Genomic DNA, 19884 nt, shown 5'->3' with positions numbered 1-19884 from the left:
ATGAATATAGGAAAACAATGCACTTAGGGTGAAACTAAAGCATTTATTTCTAAACTCCCTATAATGAACCATTTGTGTTTGATTCTGCATTCGTATATAAAGGATCCCAGTGTTCGGCCTCGTGTCTAATGATATGCAGCTCAAGAAACGGCAACTATGACTTATGACTTGCTGCCTCTGCCCTGTGTCAAGTTTTCGGAACAGTTATTTTAGTTATTATGAACTAAAAGCAGCAACACATTCTGCTCTTTGGATTCAGTGCTTTGATCCAGGGGAAGTCTCTCAATGCAAATTTGCTAAGGCAGAATCAACATTTTCCCACCCACCAAAATACCCATTTGACCCGAGTGTTCAGTTTTTTTGTAGTTACCAAATCTATTTAACTGTTATTGTAGTGCTACACAGCAAACCATGGAAAACCATTCAAAGCAAGTAAAAGGCTTACCTTAAATGCTTTTAAATGTCTTACTGGTTGCCACTAAATGTTGCTACCAAGTTTTTTTTTAGGGTCCTGGTGGGGTTGCATGATTCCAGTCCTTGACGCAAAGCATTAATTGCACATGCTATGGGACAAAAATAGTCAAAGTGGCCAACTTGAGGCCAGAAGGTGGGATGACAGAGAAATTTTATTTTTTTAAAAAAAGTACAGACTATTGATTGTCTCGGGCTCTTCGGACGTAACACCAAGCTGTGTCTGAATGTTGTATGAATGGACACTCAGGGACAGCTTCATCACCTGACTTTCGCACAAATCATTTTTGCACTCAACGATTCCATTCCCTTTTCCCTGTCTTGAGCAAAATGCAAGGTCGCACCCTGAAAATCAGGATTAGAAGCCAAGTTAAAAGTTTCGCTTCCAGTCCCAGTCTGTAAGGCAAACACAACTCATTGTATGTTGCTTTAAATGAAATGCTGAAACTTTAATCACCTAAAATCAAGAAAGAAGGCTGGAAGTGTTGTATCTTGGGGAGGATAAGAGATGGTTCATGAGCATGAGAATCAAGCTGCTTATTCAAATAATGTTGCACCATGGCTTGGCATTACATCTGAATGTTGCCCCTTTGGTTAAATGTCCATCTAGTTGTGTGTCCATATACACAGCACTGTGGACGAACTCATGAACTTAAGCAGGTGGCTTACTTTGAATCCACCCTTCGATCCATCCACACTTCTATGTTAACTAACAGTAGCTTTCCAAAGTTTCTGGGCAGGCTGCTCTGAGGTGCAAGGGATGGTGCTTGGGGACGTGCCGGAGTCTGCAATCATTACAGCCCCACCCTTTTAATATGAACCTGGGTGTACACATAGAGACCTAGCTGTCACATCCAACACTAAATAAGACTGCTCTTTTCCCCCTAGGATCCCTCACCCATCTCTGAAATCTTGATATTTGGCAAAGCTATGATCTACAAATACTAGAACTATGTGGAATACACAATGCTAGTATCTACAGATCATAAAACTTAGCTTTCGGGGGGGGGGAAAGCTATACTCTTTTCTTGTGATTTTTCAGCGTTATGAGGGAAGGTTGCAAAAGGCAGTCAAATGTTTAGCCCCCTAAATTGAATTCTCCAACTCTTACTCTTCCACTTCAGAAAGAGCAGTGTGCTGATGCAACGTCTTCCTTACCAACATATTAATTAGCTATATTTGAATATGTTAGCATTTATTGTAATAAAATATAACACATTGAAATTCATGGCTCTAGCTAAAGGGTTTCTATTTGTTTTGTATCCATCTACTTAAAATTTATTCAGATTGAAGCTATGTCATCTGTCACTTTGAATTATCCATTATCCTTGTGGGATATTGACCTGGACAACGTGTGGATTTCTGTGAACGGGTTTAGCTTTAGCTTTTTGAAATCTGTATATTTTACTTGCTCTTCTTTTTTTTTCTTTTCCCTTTCTCTACCAGCTTTTGGAAATGCTAAAACTGTGCGGAATGATAATTCCTCCAGATTTGTAAGTATCTATTTAAATCATACAAAAACATATGCCATGGAGCTGACAGAGCTGCTACCCAAATGATAGAAATTGCAAAGGAATGTTGAGCTCATGTTCTATAATTATTAATCCTCCTTTTTTCCATTAGTGGTTGCAGTAAGGAAATGACATATAGTACAGTCCTTCCTCAGACTGTTCTGGGGCTCTTCTACGAGCGCAGCTTTCCTTCTCTTCACAAACTGTGAAGTCACAAGTCACAGCCAGAAGTGTTGAACCGAAGTCTCCATAGCTCCATAGCCAGGAATATTTCTGAAAGTAAGGTGAAAATGGTGACTGGTATTCTAAGAAACTGAATACCTCCTTGAACAGGAAGATAGAAAGTTAGTTAGCTTTGGCTGACCTTAGCTTCAAATCCTGAATGCTGTGAGAGGACCTGAAGTAAGGCAGAAATGCTCTTTGTCCAGTAGTACGTATCATAGCTTGGAGCCAGAGGACTGTTTCTGAGGTTTAAACAATTAACGTTATCACTACCAGTAGAAATGCCGTGTTGCATAATTCTATACAGGTAGTAATGTAGATGCTTAGACTTAACAGCTGAGGGAGCAAAAGCAAGTAATTTAATTACTAGAGTTCTGATTAACCTGGAATTTTTTTAAAAAAAGGTTAACTTCAAAGATGGCATAAGCTATACATTTTGTGTTTGGACTAGATGCAGTTTTGGAGTGGTCTACTCTTAGCCCAAAGGCTGAAATACAGTGGGAAAGGAGTGAGAAATTTGGAACACTCTGGCTGTGCACTGACATTTTGGATATTGTTTTATCTGTTCTTGGGTTAGTTTTCAAAAAACAATGTGATGGAGGGAAGTGGTAGGGTTTTTTTTGGGGGGGGGGAACATAGCAGCAGACATCACTTTTACAGAGTCAACTATCCTTTTAAGAAATTGGATTGGGGAAGCACAATGGTTTTGGTTCCTAAGAAATCTTCAGGTCCCCCTGTATGCACCTGTTGTAGTTTTGTTGTTCAGCGAAAGTTTTCAAAATGCAAATAGCAATGGGTTTCATGATTAAGAGGTATTTTGGTCGATTGTAGATTGCAATCAGGACTGAAAGGACTCAGGGAAGAAGGCAGATGAACAGCAGTGGGAGTTTGCACCAACAAAATCCTTAACCTCTCTTTCTTGACTGATAACCAGAACAGATACTCAGGCCTGGCATCTAAGTGTACTGGCTTCCTAGTTGTTTGGGGAGAAAGAGTCCTTGTGACAGCAAACTGCCATCCTTCCAGCTTTATGTTGGTGCTACACCATATACCCAAGTAGACAAAACGGGAACAAACACACTCAGTTCATTGACTCAGGTCATGCTGATGATACATGCCAGATCATCCCCTTTCATGTGTAATGAAGTGATGGATCAGCAGTGTTTTATTGTAGGTGGTCATGACATTTACAGGTAGTACCCCGAGGCTTAAGGGAAGTTTAATAGTGCATTATAAATTCTGCTAGCAGGAAAGAGCCTAGAAGAAAGGTTAGCACTCAGATAAGGTTAACATCCAGATACTATTATTGATCCATTGCTGCGTGCCTTGGTGCAGTATAGTGAGATATCTATTGACTTAGTGGGAAACACTGGGGAAACAAGAGGTGTTACACTCACCTTTAGTGTCTAGCAGCTTCTTCAAGGTGATTTACAAAACCAAGTGGAATGCAAAGACCAATATATGGGAAAACCCCTTAAACAACTACTTCACTGTGCGCTGAAGCTCAGTTTACACACCATGGTTTCAGCATGGTTTAAGTTGTGGACATTGGCCTTATGCCTGCCACTGGTCCTCTCCTTTGCAAAAGGGACCGACTTTTTTTTCACACAAGGTCATGTGATGTTGATTCAAGAGATCGGTATCCATGGGTGTAATCTCACGGCTTGCCCCCACCGCCAGTCCACCTGGCCTAGTTCCTCTGTCTGATGCTGCCGCTTGATCCTGTTTCCTCTCCCAGTATGTGGACGGTGGCAAGAGCAAAGAGAAAGAGCAGCAGCCTCCACTTGTGCCCTCCCCCCGGGCAGTGCCACAGATTGGACTCGGTGGCAAAGGGCAAAATAGATGGGCAGCAGGGGTGTTGGAGGGAAGTATGGCCATTCTGGATCTGAAGTTCACACTCTTTTTCTGTTCCAGTCTCCTTTTTGCCTACTCACATGTTTGGAACAACCTGCTGAACTATCTGTCATGCTGTCTCCTTGGATGCACGAACTGTTCCTCCCTAGATACTGATTTTTTTAAGTACAACCTTATCCCAGACCGACACAGCTTTGCTCTTTCCCTGTAGTCTGCTGCTGAGTAATCTTTCTCCACCCTCAGGTGGCTCTCTCAAATTCTCTCTCTTTATAAATAACTGCCTTTTGTCCCCTGGACTCTAGTCCTCCTGGACATAATCCACATAATTTCTGTAATTTCTGTATAATAAAAACAGAATGCACATGTGTGTTTGTGATGATACACACGTTGTGCCCAAATGACAGCGGAAGTGCTGTTTTCTACTGTGTTATCTCACAGTATCCCATTGTCGGGAACTTTAACTGGTTGTTTTTATGCTTGGAAAATGTATTAGACTTAAAATTTTTAATGTTTCAAAACTTTACAGCATACTTTGTAAGTATCCCATAGAACATGCTGTAGAAACATGTGGACAGTCTTAAACTGAGAACACTGTAAGTGAGGTGAACAAATGCTTTGCAGGTTTGAAAATCCATTGAAAGTAGTTGTAAGATGATCCGAGTTATTATCACAGGGACTTGCTTATAATCTGTTCTTTGATACAGGCTTTTCTTCTTTTGTCATTGTAAATAGCCCTGCCTGTCACTCCTACTTAAAGTAGCAGTTAAGTAAATAAATTGTGGTAAGGGAGCCACTGAAATGTTGTGCTCTCGTGTGGGAAAATCAGTCAGATGGTTAGGAATGAGACTCCCATGTATACGGCAGAATAAGAAACAGCAAGGGCAACAAGCTGGCAATATCAGCTATAGATAATTATGAAAAGGTATCCTGTACCTGGGCCAGGTACAGGATTTGCCTGTTAACACAGAAGGCCCTAAAGAACCTGTGACCAGGCGACCCGAGAGAATGGCTTTGTCCTGGCAGAGCTCTTTGGCTGTTTCAGGGATAATGAGTGAGACCTTCCTGGGTTTGTTACATTCTACAGATACCCACTGGACATCTGCTAGGAGGAGAGTAATTTCTGTATTGGCGCCCTATTTATGGGGTACTTTGTTCTAGTGAAGCTGTGAAGTTTGTATATATTACAGTTTCGTTGCTCTCTCTTCAACTAGATAGGCTATGCCTTTGGCCTCTTACAAGGCATCTGATCTTTCTTCTGCATCCTTTCTAAGTTTCACCAGGTTATATGGAAGAACTTGGGTTAGGTTTATTAGGTATACCTTGTAGTACGGCCAGACTGCTTGCCAGGGTTAGGGGATCAGCACTGAGTAGATTTTGATGTTCTTGGTTGAGGTACAGTTGCCAGTGTGAGCACCACGATTGACAGATCAACACAGGAGAAAGGTCACAAAAATGGCCTTGAGTGGTCCCAAGTCACTCATACCTGTATTACACTTTGATACGTGTGTCAAGGTGATGAAGTTACTAAAGCTTCAAGATATGAGGCCAACTGCCCCTCGGTATAAACTTCTCAAATCTGTTCTTTTTGCAGGGCAAATATATGGATATCGAGTTTGATTTCAAAGGTGATCCACTTGGCGGAGTTATAAGCAATTGTAAGTCTTGGCAAAGATTTCTGTCTATAGAAGCATTTTATGAGTACCATTCTACAACAAACAGGAGGTGTAACGTATTACTGGGAATAGCTGGAACTATTCTTCAAATATACTGTTTTGAGAAGTATCCAGGGGATATGAAGTGCAGTGCCACAGATGCCACAGAGGTCCATTCCCTCCCCCTGCCCCCAGAACCAGCCCGGTCCACTCACCGAGCCCCATGCAGTGCACACGTCTGTGAGCATTGTCTTCATGCCAGTCATGGAAGTAATGCAGCTGGCGCATCCCCACCTCTCCCCACAGCCGACCATTCCAGCGAGGAGGTGGGAAGTTGAGTCTCCCCACTCAGTGCTGAGCTTTCAGCTGTGGGGAGAGGTGGGGAAGCGCCAACTGTACTACTTCCGCCATTGACGTTATGTCGGCCACCCCAGGCACATTCGTTGTGCGGTGGCCATCGAGTGGACTGGCCAGTTCTGGGGGGAGGGAATGGACCACAGGTGCCATGTTTTGTGTCCGTATCCCCAGTGTATAATATGGTGTATAAACAAGCTAAGGTCAAGAGTAAACTTTAGCTGTACTGGCATAAGGCCTTTTCCTAAATCAGGACTGTGAATTAATTTCAGGTAGCTCATAGAGGTTGGGGTAGATTGGGGATTAACCCTTCTCCTGCCAGTTGCTTTTTTTTAAAAAAATCCCCATACACCTTTACCATCTCTGCTGTGAGATACTGTATATGAGAGTACGAAGTTACTCACAGGCCTTGCGTGAAGAGAAGATGTATTTGTACAAAACAAATAGTGAGATTATGTCTTGGTTTTCAGTCTGCTGGATGGCAGAATTTATTTGCTTAATTTAAATGTTTTAAATTCTATTACTGTTTAAGTTGTTTAAGACATACTTCTATTATGGACGGTATCCTACCCTCACATCTTTAGATGTAGTGCTGGCTACAAAATATATATATAAAAATTCAAGTCCAAGAAATCAGTACCATCACTGACTTTGAAAATCTTTGACCTTCCGCCTGTCCTGTCTTTGTTTCACCTGGGAAGTCAGCATCAGGAAGATGGGAGATCAGAAACTGCAAGAGTTGTTTCTTTGACAACTTTTAACTGCTGTGATTTTGTTTGGAATGATTGCAACTTATCCCTTGTGGAACAACCAGTTGGTTCAAAATTGGGAAAGGAGTGCTACAAGGCTGTATATTGTCCCCCTGCTTATTTGACTTATATGCAGAATACATCATGCGAAAGGCAGGACTGGAAGAATCCCAAAACGGAATTAAGATTGCCAGAAGAAATATCAACAACCTCAGATATGCAAATGATACCACTCTGATGGCAGAAAGTGAGGAGGAATTAAGGAACCTTGTAATGAGGGTGAAATAGGAGAGCGCAAAAATGGTCTGAAGCTCAGCATAAAAAAAAACTAAGATCATGGCCACTGGTCCCATCACCTCCTGACAAACAGAAGGGGAAGATATGGAGGCAGTGACAGATTTTACTTTCTTGGGCTCCATGATCACTGCAGATAGTGAGAGCAGCCACGAAATTAAAAGACACCTGCTTCTTGGGAGGAAAATGATGACAAACCTAGACAGCATCTTAAAAAGCAGAGACATCAGCTTGGCAACAAAGATCCGCATAGTCAAAGCTATGGTTTTTCCAGTCGTGATGTATGGAAGTGAGAGCTGGACCATAAAGTAGGCTGAACGCCAAAGAATTTATTCTTTTTAATTGTGGTGCTGGAGGATGCTCTTGAGAGTCCCCTGGACTGCAAAGAGAACAAACCTATCCGTTTTTAAGGAAATCAAGCCTGAGTGCTCACTGGAAGGACAGATCCTGAAGCTGAGGCTCCAATACTTTGGCCATCTCATGAGAAGAGAAGACTCCCTGGAAAAGCCCCTGATGTTGGGAAAGTGTGAGGGCAAGAGGAGAAGGGGACGACAGAGGACGAGATGGTTGGATAGTGTCATCGAAGCGACCAACATGAATTTGACTCAACTCTGGGAGGCAGTGGAAGACCAGAGGGCCTGGCATGCTCTGGTCCATGGGGTCACGAAGAATCGGACAGGACTAAACAACTAAACAGCAACAACATCCCTTGTGTTGCAGAGTTTTACCTAAGCCCTTTCCCAGCCATTACTTAGCCCCATAGTTTTCAGGGAATTTGTAAAAGAAAGGGCTGACAGGGTGTGCAGTCACATATTCAAGGGTGTTGGTGAATCATCAGCTCTGGGTAGGACTCACAATCAGTTTATGAAAAGGACAATAATATGGTTGACAGGAAACTTTATTAAGCTCTAGTGTATGCATTTTTTTCAAGTGAAGATGTGATGCCCAGCATTGTTTGACCTTATCTATCTCCATTTCTTCTTTTGATCCTTCTTTTTCCTTTTCCATCTTCTTAATATTTGGATGTCAATGCTGGTGTGTGTGTGTGTGTGTGTGTGTCTGTGTGTGTGTGTGTGTGTGTGTGTGTGTGTGTGTGTGTGTGTGTGTGTGTGTGTGTGTGTGAGAGAGAGAGAGAGAGAGAGAGAGAGAGAGAGACTGAGGACTTGCTAAGAGCCATGTTCTCATACAATGAGAGAAAGAGAGATGAGGGGGAGGCTAATGATGTTGTACATCTAAGTGAGTAAGAGATTGTGACAGTACTACATCTTTATTCAGAAGTAAGTCACATTGAATTCATTTAATCCTAGATCTTTCCCACTCAACATATTCTCGAATAAGCACAGAAATGTAAAGTGTTTTATTACACTCATTTCTCTAAGAACTTTAAAGCTTAAAGATGTAACCTGTACCTGCAATTTTTCTTGTCAACTGCTGTGAGATTTTTCATTCTGCACAACAATAAAGAGGCCAGCACTTTTTTATCAGCAGCACCAGCAAAACAATAACAAAAAACCCTCCTGTTCTTCTTGCAGAAAACCCTCACATTTCTCATATTATTTGTATTTTGTGCAAAAATACAAGATTTCATATGCCAAATATAAGATCTTTGCACAAAAAACACTTATATGAATCTGTTTTTTTCATTTTCCAAAACACTATGAAAATGCAAACAAACAAACAAACAAAAAAACTCTCATAATCTTAATAGTAGGAAGAAAATGTTTTAAAAAATGTTTTCACCAGTGAGAACAAGAAGAGTGTTGTTTCTGTTTTATTTTCCTAACCTCCGCATGAGATTGCCTTGGCTTGGAGAGAGAGTGAGACCTGCTCAAGGTTGCATGCCAAGCTTCATGGTCAGGTGAAGTTTGATATTGTAGGGGACAAGGGTTTCTGTATGTGACAGCGACAGAGTGGAGGGTATGGATCTTTCTTGCCCCAGGGGGGCTATAGAGCCAGCAAACCCTCCCCCCCATTAGCTGTATCCTCACCTGATCATGGAGCCCTATATACCGTGTTTTCCCCAAAACAGGGTAAATATGATAGTCATATACATAGCTCCACTTTTATGTCTGAGGAAGTGGACTTGATCTACAAAAGCTCGCATTCAAGTACAGTTGTTAGTCTTCCAGGTGGCACAATTCTTTTCTCTCTTTTACTTTCTTCCTTTCTTTTTGATACAGCCCCTCCACCTGGCTCTCTTGCACTCAGATCCATGCTTATTATCAGAACAGTGCCAGAGCTGAAACCTAGTTATAGACAAAGGACAAAATTAGTAGTGGGCTTGGTTTGCATACTATGCACATAGATGCCATCATAGACAAATTAGGTGGACTGGATTTGGGGAACTGGAATATGACAGTCCTACCTGCTTGTTTTTACTTCAAATTACTGCCCTAAGTAATAGCTCGTCTCCCTGCGCTTTTGCAGAAGTGATTTTTTTAAAATGGTACTCTTATCCATTTTGTTGCAGTGAAGTATGAGGTCACCAAAGAAGTTGCTGCCTTTTGTTTCAGGATATTAATAACATTCACTAGGATCCACTCAGAAAGATATTGTCTTCTGTCATGTGCATTTCTCAATGGAATAACCTCAGGTTTAAGGAAAATGTTGTCATTCCATCTCCGGCCATGCTGGCCTCCAATCAAATTGTTAAAATTGGATCCTTTGATCTAAAAACATCAGTCTCGTTAGAGGTTGCAGGTTAAATACAATCAACTTGAAATCAAAGAACTGAAATTCTATTTGTTTAATGTGCTCTTATTTAAAATAAGGTATTTTGAAAAAGAGGGTTGTAACATTTAGTAACCAGCAATTTAGTTAAGTATCAAAGTATCTCCAGTTTGGGGAAGGAGATTTTAATGTGATTAAATGTTTCCCAATTTTGGTGCAATAAAACATAGTTTATTAGACTGGAAGTTGGGATGGTGGCTATGTACTACCTTCTCTAATCTTTTGTACTCCTTGATACAACAATTGTGAGGATATGCCCATGCTATCTCAAGGACCACATCTTCCTTTATCAGCCTGTCCAGTGTTCCATCAGGAGAGGCCTTTTTCTCGGTCCCACCACTCTCACAGGGGACATGGGAGAGGCCTTCTCTTTTGCTGCTCCCAGACTTTGAAACTCCCTCCCACAGAAATCTAAGTTGGCCCCATCTTTGCTATCCTTCCGCATGCAGGTGAAGATCCTTCTCTTCAGCCAAGCTTTCCCTTAATGGATGGGCTGTCTGAATGAAGGTTTTAAATGGACCTTAATCCTTTGAATGTGGTTTTAATGCTGTTTTTGTTTACTGTCTTTTAATGTGGTATTTGATCCTTTTTAGTCATTGTATACTTACTGTTTTTATCTTTAAATATTGTCTTTTAATGATGTAAGGCACCTTGGTCCTTCTTAAGCAGAAAAGTGGGGTAAAATCTTTTAAATGAAATTAAATTATTAAGTCAGCAATTAGTCAATCATAGTATCCCATTAAGTATAAATTTGTTAGTTAGTCTCTTGTTGAAGCTCTGGCTGCAAATTCGACCTACAATTCATGGTTTGATTGTAGTTTGCAAGCTAGCATTATAGTCAGAGCCACTGTTTCTTAGCTCAATCATGACAGTAAACTGGTTCAACAAACTCCATAAGTCTTGTAGAAAGGAGGAGGGGAATGCAAAGGCACAATATTTCTTTTTAGTCCGATTACACCGTATCTTATTGAGCTGAGATTGTTATGTCTGATGAAACGGCCTTTGGGTATGTGGGACAGGCCAAGGACTGAAGCCTTGCGCAGGCAATGAGGTTGTGCCAATGTGTAAACTACCTTCTTCACTATACTGAGCATTGACAGTTGTGTATCAGATTTTTAAAATAATCTCAGAACTTTTTTTAATGTCCCAGGACATGCACCCAGTGGTCACATAATTGTAGAGAGGTTGTGCCACAGCTAAGCAGGCCTGGATCTATGCAGAGCTGCATGTGTTACTACCTTGACTTGTATGGTAGAACAAGTGTAGATTGTAGGTGTGATGCTTTAGCACTGCAATATATTTCGCCAAATGAAAATGTTAGAGGCAGCAACACCACTGCTTCCTTGTGTCCCCATCTATCCAGGTATCTCAGATGAGACACAACAAATGTGACTCACTGTGGTTTTTGTCCTTTCCAGATTATCAACAAACAGTGAAAAGGGAATAATGGCATTATAAAATCTTGTCTTTCTCACCTGACCAGAATCTGTACCCTGTCTTTTAGTGCAATAATGACACAGTAGAAAATCACTGTGGAATGATGGGCAGTAATAGCTATTTAGAAAGCTTTTTAATCAATGTTGGGTGTATTTGCAACCCAGCTGTCAATGCAAGGCCGTAATTTAGTACCAAATCTATGCCTTTTCCAGAAACACTGAGAAATGAATTGACCACATTTTTTGTGGTTCTAGTTTTTCTTTCATGAGTAAAGCAGTTGTAGTCCCCCACCACACAACATATCCTTTTCATTCTGTGAGTAAGTGTCAAGTAGCTTATGCCAGATTACTTTTTAGAAGTACATTAATATTTTGTTGGTTTCTTGATAGCTGCCCAAAGAGAGATGTTTTGTGGAATGTTATGATGCCATCCTCTAGGCGTACAAACTGTGCCCATCTCTCCTGATCCCACTGCTCATGCTTTTCTCTGGCAAACGACAGTCATTGCCAGTTGTTGGCTCTTTCATATGGAGCGGAAGCTGGAACCCGTGCTTTAAGAGGAAACAAGTCCTCATCTCACCCTCTTGGATATCGCAGAGTGTTGCTTGTTCATGTCTGCCATTCCACTTGTTGGCACAATATCTGGTTCACAGGGCTTTGCTTAATGCAGGATGTGCTCCTCATTGGAAAAGAGAGAGAATATTGGGAGAGAGAGAGAAAATAGTGCACTAGATCAGGTGCCTGCCAGGTGTGCTTTTTCTCCCTCCTTATGCTTCTCCTTTTCTCTCTCTCTCTCTCTCTCTCTCTCTCTCTCTCTCTCTCTCTCTCTCTGTGTGTGTGTGTGTTCTCTTTTGCCAGGGTTTGTGCTCCCTTAATGCACTGTAAACGGCTCATTCAACTGCTCAGGGCTCTCCCTGTTTTTCCCAGGCACTGCAGCTCCTTGAACTTCCTTGAAATATGCATCCAATATTGATTATATTATGAAATTATTATTTTTCTTTAGGGTGATCCAATAGCTTTAAACAGATATTTCCAATGAATAGTTTAAGGCAAAAGTTATTCCATTAGTTCTGTGTTTTTCATGCTGAGGGTTAATTAAATTACTAATAATACTCTTGATTTCCTGTTTCAGTACAATTCTGCATTTGCTGTTGGTCTGAAGAAGAGGCATTAATCCTTGTCTGGGCAGTGTTCCTTTGTACCCGTTTTTCTATTCTTTCTTAGTAGTCCTTTGGGACACATATTTTGGAAGGAAGTGTGCGGTTTGTTGAGCTGCAAGTTTATATTTAACTTTATACTCATTTGCTTGCCACATATTCTCTCTCTCACACACACAGACACACACAATTGGTTAGCCAGGATGGTCCCTACTGTGCAATGAAAGAGGAAGTGACTAAAAATAACTGTTTCTGGATCGCTCGGATTATATTATGCTAGTGGCATTTATTTCTTGCTTGAGATATATGTTCATTTCATTCCCAAATGTGAATTCAATTTGTGATACAACTTGTAAAATGGAAATTTAGATGTTATATAATTTTTAAAAAGCAGAGAAGGGATTTTGTGCAGCAGAACTTGCTTTTGGCTTAGAAACTGTAGCTTTTAGTGTAAGAGTTGAAACTGATGCAATATACTGGCTACTTCCACAAATTACTTTTGTTTGTTTAATTGCTTGTTTAACTTGGCCTGTTAGTACCATGAGCCCATACAGACAGTCATGCAAACCTGATTGTCATCTGTATTACATTGCAAAATGATAAGGAGAATTCTTGAACGTATCAGATGTACCTCTCTCCTGTAACAAATCTGTAAAGTACTGTAGCAAATAACTTTCTTCTCACATCAGTTTCTAAAGCTGATTATTACCAAAATAAAAGAAACTAGCAAATTTAAACAACTCTTGGTGTCTGTGTTCACACAAAAAGATAAGCCTGAAAATCCTGGTTTATCATTCATGAGCAAATGTGCCAGTCCACACTGTCTTTATCTACAAGAGGAAGTAGCTCACGTAACCTGCCAGCAAGGAGGAAACTTAGCATTACTTCTGAATCATCCTTTTGGTTTGTCAGTCATATGCAAGCTTAAGCAGGATTTTCAGATCCAGACTATCTATCTATCTATCTATCTATCTATCTATCTATCTATCTATCTATCTATCTATCTATCTATCTATCTATCTATCTATCTATCTATCTATCTATCTATCTATCTATCTATCTATCTATCTATCTATCTATCTATCTATCTATCTATCTATCTATCCATCCATCCATCCATCCATCCATCCATCCATCCATCCATCCCTCCATCCCTCCCTCCCTCCCTCCCTCCCTCCCCCGCCTATCTGGTCATATTGACCACTCTAAAGACGGGCACGAAACAAACCAAAAAACGAACTGGGCCAATTCATGGTTTGTTTCACAATCCCCTTTTGCCAAAGCAAAACAGAACGCTGAACTTTTTTTATCTTTGGTATTTTGTTTGCTTTGGCAGAAGGGGATGCCTGCTACATCACCCCATTCCCAGTGCCCCCCCCCATTGCCTGCTTCTGCCACTGCTGCCAGGGTCAGAGTCAGTGGGCCCAGCTTCCCCTGCCAGGAGCCAGTCACTTCTTCTGAGCACATGCCATTGGTGGCAGAGGCAGTTCATTTTTCTAGGAGTTTGTGGTGGTTCGTGGTTAGCCATGAACCACTTGTTTTCTGGTTCATGTCCATCTCTAATCCAGGGATTGGACTCTGACATATCATGGAGTGGGAAAACAGCAGTCCCCGTTTGGCCTGTGAGGAAGCATTTTCCTCTAACTTCCTGTTTTTTTAACCCCCCTGCTACTGATGGAAGGAGTGACGTGGGAACAATCAGACAGCATGCATCATCCTGCTTCCTTCAGAAGGATAAGGCAGGGTTTTCTAGACTAGGGATCGCTTCTGAATCCCAAGTTACACTTTAACTACAATTACTCTCCTGAGCTACTCACCATTTGTCTACGTGGTGATTTTAGTCCCAGGTGAAATGTTTTATTTCAGATTTCTCTGGCAAAGCCAAAAGGCTCTCCCATAGTGGTATCTGTAGTGTTGAGCTCCATGCAGTTGTATCTCCTTGATTTTGCAAAAACATGTTTGTTTGGTGAGGTGTTATTCCAGGAAAGTTGATTCCACATACTTGAGCTCTGAGTTAATGCTATTTCCTGTCTGCCAGAGCAACTAGGCAACTGAATTTTTGGTCAGTAATATTTGATAATGAGCTTGAGTTAATAACTTGTAAAGAAGTTATTCCTCACATCAGCACTGTCAGAAGATAAAGAAACAAAATTTGGAAGCACATGCAAGTTTCTAGCTAGTTGTCTGCTTACATGTGCTTCTGTCACAGGGAATATGTAGTGTTATCTCTCCGTCAGATAGCTTTGCAGTGGACCTTCACCGAGTGAGTGCCAAACACCAGTCACAATGTGTTAGCTTGTGAGCATGACAATATATTTCATTCTCTGTAAAAGTTCAAATCTTTTTTACATAGATTCAAGGCATTACATAGGGTCAACGTAGATACAGTATAGACTGTATACATACGTAGATGTGGATCAATGGAAGCTTTGTTGCTTAACACTGGATGCAGAGTTGGTGCCTTAAGAATAATGTTAGCACGAACGATTCCTTGAAGTCTATTTACCTACTTTTCTGCTCTCTGTGAGTTGTGCCATATGTTAGGGATCTCCAAGCGCATGTAACCCAATCTCTATTTCAAAGAAAATGGCTTGTTATAGTAAATATCTTGTTTCCTGCTTAGAACTACTTTCTGGAAAATTTCTGTAAGGACAGTGCTGTGAATGTTTGTCTTGGAAATTGTTAATTACTTTAACTTCCCTCTTTAAAAAAAAAAAAAAAAGTGCCCTGAAATGAATCAGAGAGAGTGACTGGTACGTTTGACAGAACCAACCAAACTGTTGAGGAAATTGTTTAAATTAAAATCTCTAGAGGCTGGTGAGTAATTGCAGCCAGGCCTGTGTTAGTTCTCCCTGTTGAATCTTGTTCCAAATAAGAATAGTTGTGATGGTCTCAGCTCCCTTTATATGTGAGATCTGTAAGTGTTTAGCAAAAGCAGGCAGATAAGTGTAAGTCCCCTTTACCAAGTGGTCACACTAAAAGAAGGAGTGAAGTTGTGCAGGCAAGCAGTGAGCGGAATGATTGAACAGTAAGGCTGTTAAGTAAATTACTAGGTGCAATGCAGTTTACTTACGTCAGATACATTCATCTGTGGTCATTCTGCCAATTTAGCTGGTTTTGTCCAGAGTGCTTGTGGTGCTCATATAAACTCTGTGTCTGTGTGTGTGTGTGCGGGTGTGGGTGCGCGTGCATTCAATCATCTATGTGAGGTAGGACATCTTGACTTGAAAACATGCAGACAAACAAAACCAGTGCACTTCTGTTTCTAACAAACACATCTGAGGCTGCAGAGTGTGTTATACACAATCATCAGATCTAATCTTTTCATGTAAGCCTCCATATAGTGTGAGGTGGGGAGAGGACCCTAAAATGCATACATGATGAGATCCTAGCTGTGGAATGTAAATATTACTATCAAGAACACATAGGTCTCAACTGAAAAACAAAATCAAAAGTACAGGCTTCACAAATCACTAGTGCAGTGAGCATACTGTCCTCCCTTCAACTGAGTCAGTTTCCAGGTGGTTCAGCTGAAAGCAGGGTGGCTGAAAGCTCTTGTCAGCCCTGTAACAAGGTTGAGGGTAATCTCTCAGGCGTGCCAGGACAGGTGGATACATACCCTGTGTTGTTCTGATAAATAACTACCCTCGTTATCTCCACCTGTGTGTGTGTGGGTATTCGTATGTGAATACAAATGCCTCCATCTCTGCTAAGAACCCATAAATGATTTTTTTGGTGGGTATAAAAAACATCAGAGGCAGGTACACACAAGTCACTATCAGTTCCCTGGACTCTTTTGCCTCTTGATCATAACAGATTTGACACAAATGTAGCTGCCCTGGAATGGACTGTGTGTGTGGATAAGCTTACTAAACAGTATTATGTTTTGAATTTTAATTTCCTTGTCTTTTGATGCTTTCAGATGGTTTTTCTTTTTGCTGGCTCTTGATGCCAGTTTTACAAAAATATACTGCTCTGTGGCATATGGTAGAGTGGTAGTAGGTTCAATGCATTCTCTAGTTCTTAAGGTTTTGTGGCTTATTTTAAAATATATATTTATTGGATACTTTTGCCATAGTGAACAGTGTGATACAATAAATTGTGTACTCAAATGCTTGCGTGCTGCTTATTTTTATTGGTGATTTCTGAGGTGTAACATATGGTATGGGATAACGCTTTACTTGCTCCAGGCCTTACTTGTATACATCTATTCATGCGTCTATGTGTATCTCCAAGTATCTTTATTTAACCATAAAACTGCCTGCAGTGCCTTTATAATTCCATGCCTTGTTCTCCACTGAAAGAACAAGAGTCCTTTCATTCGGAACGTCCTTTGTGGAAAGGCCTGTATATACTTTCCTAATTGCGGCAGGCGACAGGAAGACAAAACCCTATTGGTTAACTTACTGAAATATTAATAAGCCTTATTGTTCTGCTGCTTGTTCTGAACGTTGATGGCTTGTAACACAAAGCGGTCGTCTGACAGGGACAAGTTGCATTGGCAAGGCGTTAGGCCTGTGGAGGATAAGCCCTTCCTTCGAACAAGAAATCTACATTTCAGAAGCAAGGTGAAGGCACACATAGTGTACAAGTTTGCATTCAGCCGACTGATGTTGCAGCAGTAAAGTGTGTACTGCCCGTATTCATTCTAGCTGGTAATCCCCTTGAAGGGTTTCCACAGTAACCTAGTCCAAATCCTTATTTTGATGCTGAATGTACACGAGTCGTACTTCAGCAGATTAATTTTGTGTAATGGAAAAACGCCAGAGGTATGTTTATAGAACAGATTCTGATATTTAATATATCCTTTCACAGTGGTGTCATTGGATGGAGATTATCCGGCCACACTCCATTCTGTGCACCTCTTTTTATATAATACCCTAAACTGCAGCAGTATGTGTGGACAGCATTTTCTAATGTTGCAGCCAGAGGGTTCTTAATCCTCCAGGTATCCAGCATTTCTCTCTCTTTTCTCTCTGTCAAAAATATCGATACAGCTGTAGCCATGGGATGTCCCTCTACTGAGGATGGGCATTTGCATCGACCTTGATATTGTGGTTTCTCTTTAGATTGTATAAATCTCACTAAGGCCATTTAAATGGAATATGAGGTGATTAGGTTTTGGTGCACATGTATTCTGTTTGCTCTGAAAGTGTTGATTATTCAGTTGAAAATGTCTTTCATGGATAGATGTAGTCAATGTGATGTCATAGTTTCAAGGGTAGAACTGGGAAGGTCTGGATTCAAATTCCCACTCAACTATGCAACACTTCCGCTCTCCTATAATTTGCTCAGGCAGTTAAGAGCAAGCCATGTTTTTGTGCCAGCTCTCTCCTTTGAGGCATTACTTGTTTCTGAGCTTAGTTGTAATACAGTTCCAACAGCGGTAGTTGAAAGGCAAACTAGAGGGGTGAAAAAATAACCATGTAATGTCTTGTTTCTAGATCTCTTGGAAAAGTCCCGTGTTGTTAAACAACCCAGAGGTGAAAGGAATTTTCACATTTTCTATCAGATCTTGTCTGGAGGATCAGAAGATCTGCTCAGTAAGTCCAGTTTCAAGTAGTGTATTTGTCTATAATAAAATTGTGTATGAAACCAAGTAAGTTAGCTAATTTATTTCAGTGACTTCTGAGGGCTTTTAATGCACATGTGGACAATAGCCATAGTTCATCATGCTGATCAAAGCAGGAAAGGAAGGAAAACATTGTTGCTGTTAGTCTAACTTGCTTTGGTTTCCTTAGAAAAACTTAAACTGGAGAAGGATTTCAGTCGATACAACTACCTGAACCTGGGCTCTGCAATAGTAAATGGAGTAGATGACGCTGCAAACTTCAGAACAGTCCGGGTAAGAACTGCTGCTTCCCTGTTAAGTAGGGGCCCTCTTTCAACCTGGGTTTGAAGTCCTGCTTCTCAACCAGCGATAAGAGCTTTTTGTCAATAAAACACACTTCTTGGAAGGTGTCAGACTCTCCTTGGTGAACGGGAGGCTCAGCATCGTCTCTTGTGCACCGTGCAATGGCAGCTGCACTGCTGTGTGGATCTTGCAGTGGACATGATGTCAGCAAGTCTGGGGATGGATAGGGTGCTCTTAATCTGGTGTTTCTTAAATGTTGCTCTCAAAATTTGCTCTCGGATGCTGTTTTCATCATGCGGTAGAAGCTATCTTGGGAAAGGTCTTACCTATAACGCTGGCTCATAGAGAGTAAATAAATATCTGTAATAAATGTGTGCTTATGAAAATCACACAAAAGAGACTAACTTGAATGCAGCATGTCATTGTCGTTTAGAGCTGCCACATCCGAAGTTGGAATGGCAATTAGAATGTCCATCCTCTGTAGAAGAAGAAAAAGGACTTAAATGGCTTTCTGAAGAAAGTCCAGTCAAGGGGGAAGACACATTTTCTAAACTCGGTGTATGGTATATTTGGCAAGAGGAGCTATGGTATAGTTCAGTGATAACATAGGCACTGAAGCAGGATCTAGACAAGACACAGGTGAAGTTGGTCACTTGGTAGCTGAGAAATCCCATTGTCACCTCTGCAGTGGTAAATGGAGAAGAAAATTCCTCTGGCAAACCAAGTTTAGGGGTGTCTTAATTTGACCCATATGAATCTGTGGCCAAGTCAGCATTTTACCATCTGGTCCAGAAATGTTCTCCTTCCCTGGAGAGGATAGATGGGAGTGATGCTAATCTTCTAATCTCAATATTCAGCAATTGTAATTGGCTCTACATGGGGTTGCCCTTGAAGATCATTTGGAAGCTTCAAGTGGTAAACCCTACTGGCAGCTGCCTCCTGCCACAATTGTGTGACACCCATCCTGCACCAATTGAACTGCCTGGGAGTGGTTTTCTGGGTTCAGTTCAAGGTGGTGGCTACAGATGGGCACAAACCATGAACTTTCCAAACTTAAAAAAAAAATGAACCATGAACCGTTTTGTTTTTGAAAAAAAGTTCATGCCTGGGGCGGGGAGAAACAACCCTCCACTCCCTCTGCCACCCGCCTGCCTCCTTCCCACTGCTCCCATCAGCTCCCTACCTGGCCTCTGTGCATGCCGACGCTTGTACGCTGGTAGGTAGCACATGCACAGAGATAGCAGGCTCAGTTCCCTGAAGGGAACCCAGGCCATTTTCCTCTGAAAATGGCGGCAGCAGAGAAGGAGAAAGAGGAAGCGGCAGCATAAGGTTGAGAGGCGACGGTTGCAGTGGGAAGAGGGTGGGGGAAAAACAAACCAGGAAGTTCATTAAATTATTTTAAAGGTTCATTGGTTCAGAACATTTTGGTTCGTCAGTTTTTATGAACTCAAACTGACCCCAACCAACAAAACAGCAGTTTTTTTTTCGCAAACTTCCTGGTTCGGGTTTGTTTGTTTTGTTGTCATTTTTGGTTCATGCCCATCTCTAGTGTTGACTATGAGACCTAAAATGCAACGTGGCTTGATCCAATGTAACATCT

The 19884-nt window shown here is 41.2% G+C and overlaps 1 protein-coding gene across 5 annotated transcripts in view; it reads left to right on the top strand.

Annotated features, from left to right (window-relative positions):
• The window catches only part of MYO1B (myosin IB), a 158155-nt gene that overhangs the window by 88871 nt on the left and 49400 nt on the right, over positions 1-19884 (top strand). For all 5 annotated transcript variants that reach the window (XR_013545163.1, XM_072979647.2, XM_072979668.2 and 2 more), the window contains exons 6-9: positions 1918-1964; positions 5650-5713; positions 17875-17973; positions 18172-18275. Coding sequence is in view for 4 of the 5 variants with exons in the window: in XM_072979647.2 (XP_072835748.2) it covers positions 1918-1964; positions 5650-5713; positions 17875-17973; positions 18172-18275 (314 nt within the window). In the remaining variant the exon portion in view is untranslated. The remainder of the gene's footprint in view (positions 1-1917; positions 1965-5649; positions 5714-17874; positions 17974-18171; positions 18276-19884) is intronic.

This window comes from Pogona vitticeps, chromosome 1 (genome assembly GCF_051106095.1).
Source record: "Pogona vitticeps strain Pit_001003342236 chromosome 1, PviZW2.1, whole genome shotgun sequence".
Lineage (NCBI taxonomy): Eukaryota > Metazoa > Chordata > Lepidosauria > Squamata > Agamidae > Pogona > Pogona vitticeps.
The sequence above is the reverse complement of the archived record's forward strand: the minus strand, read 5'-3'. Positions and strand labels throughout refer to the sequence as shown.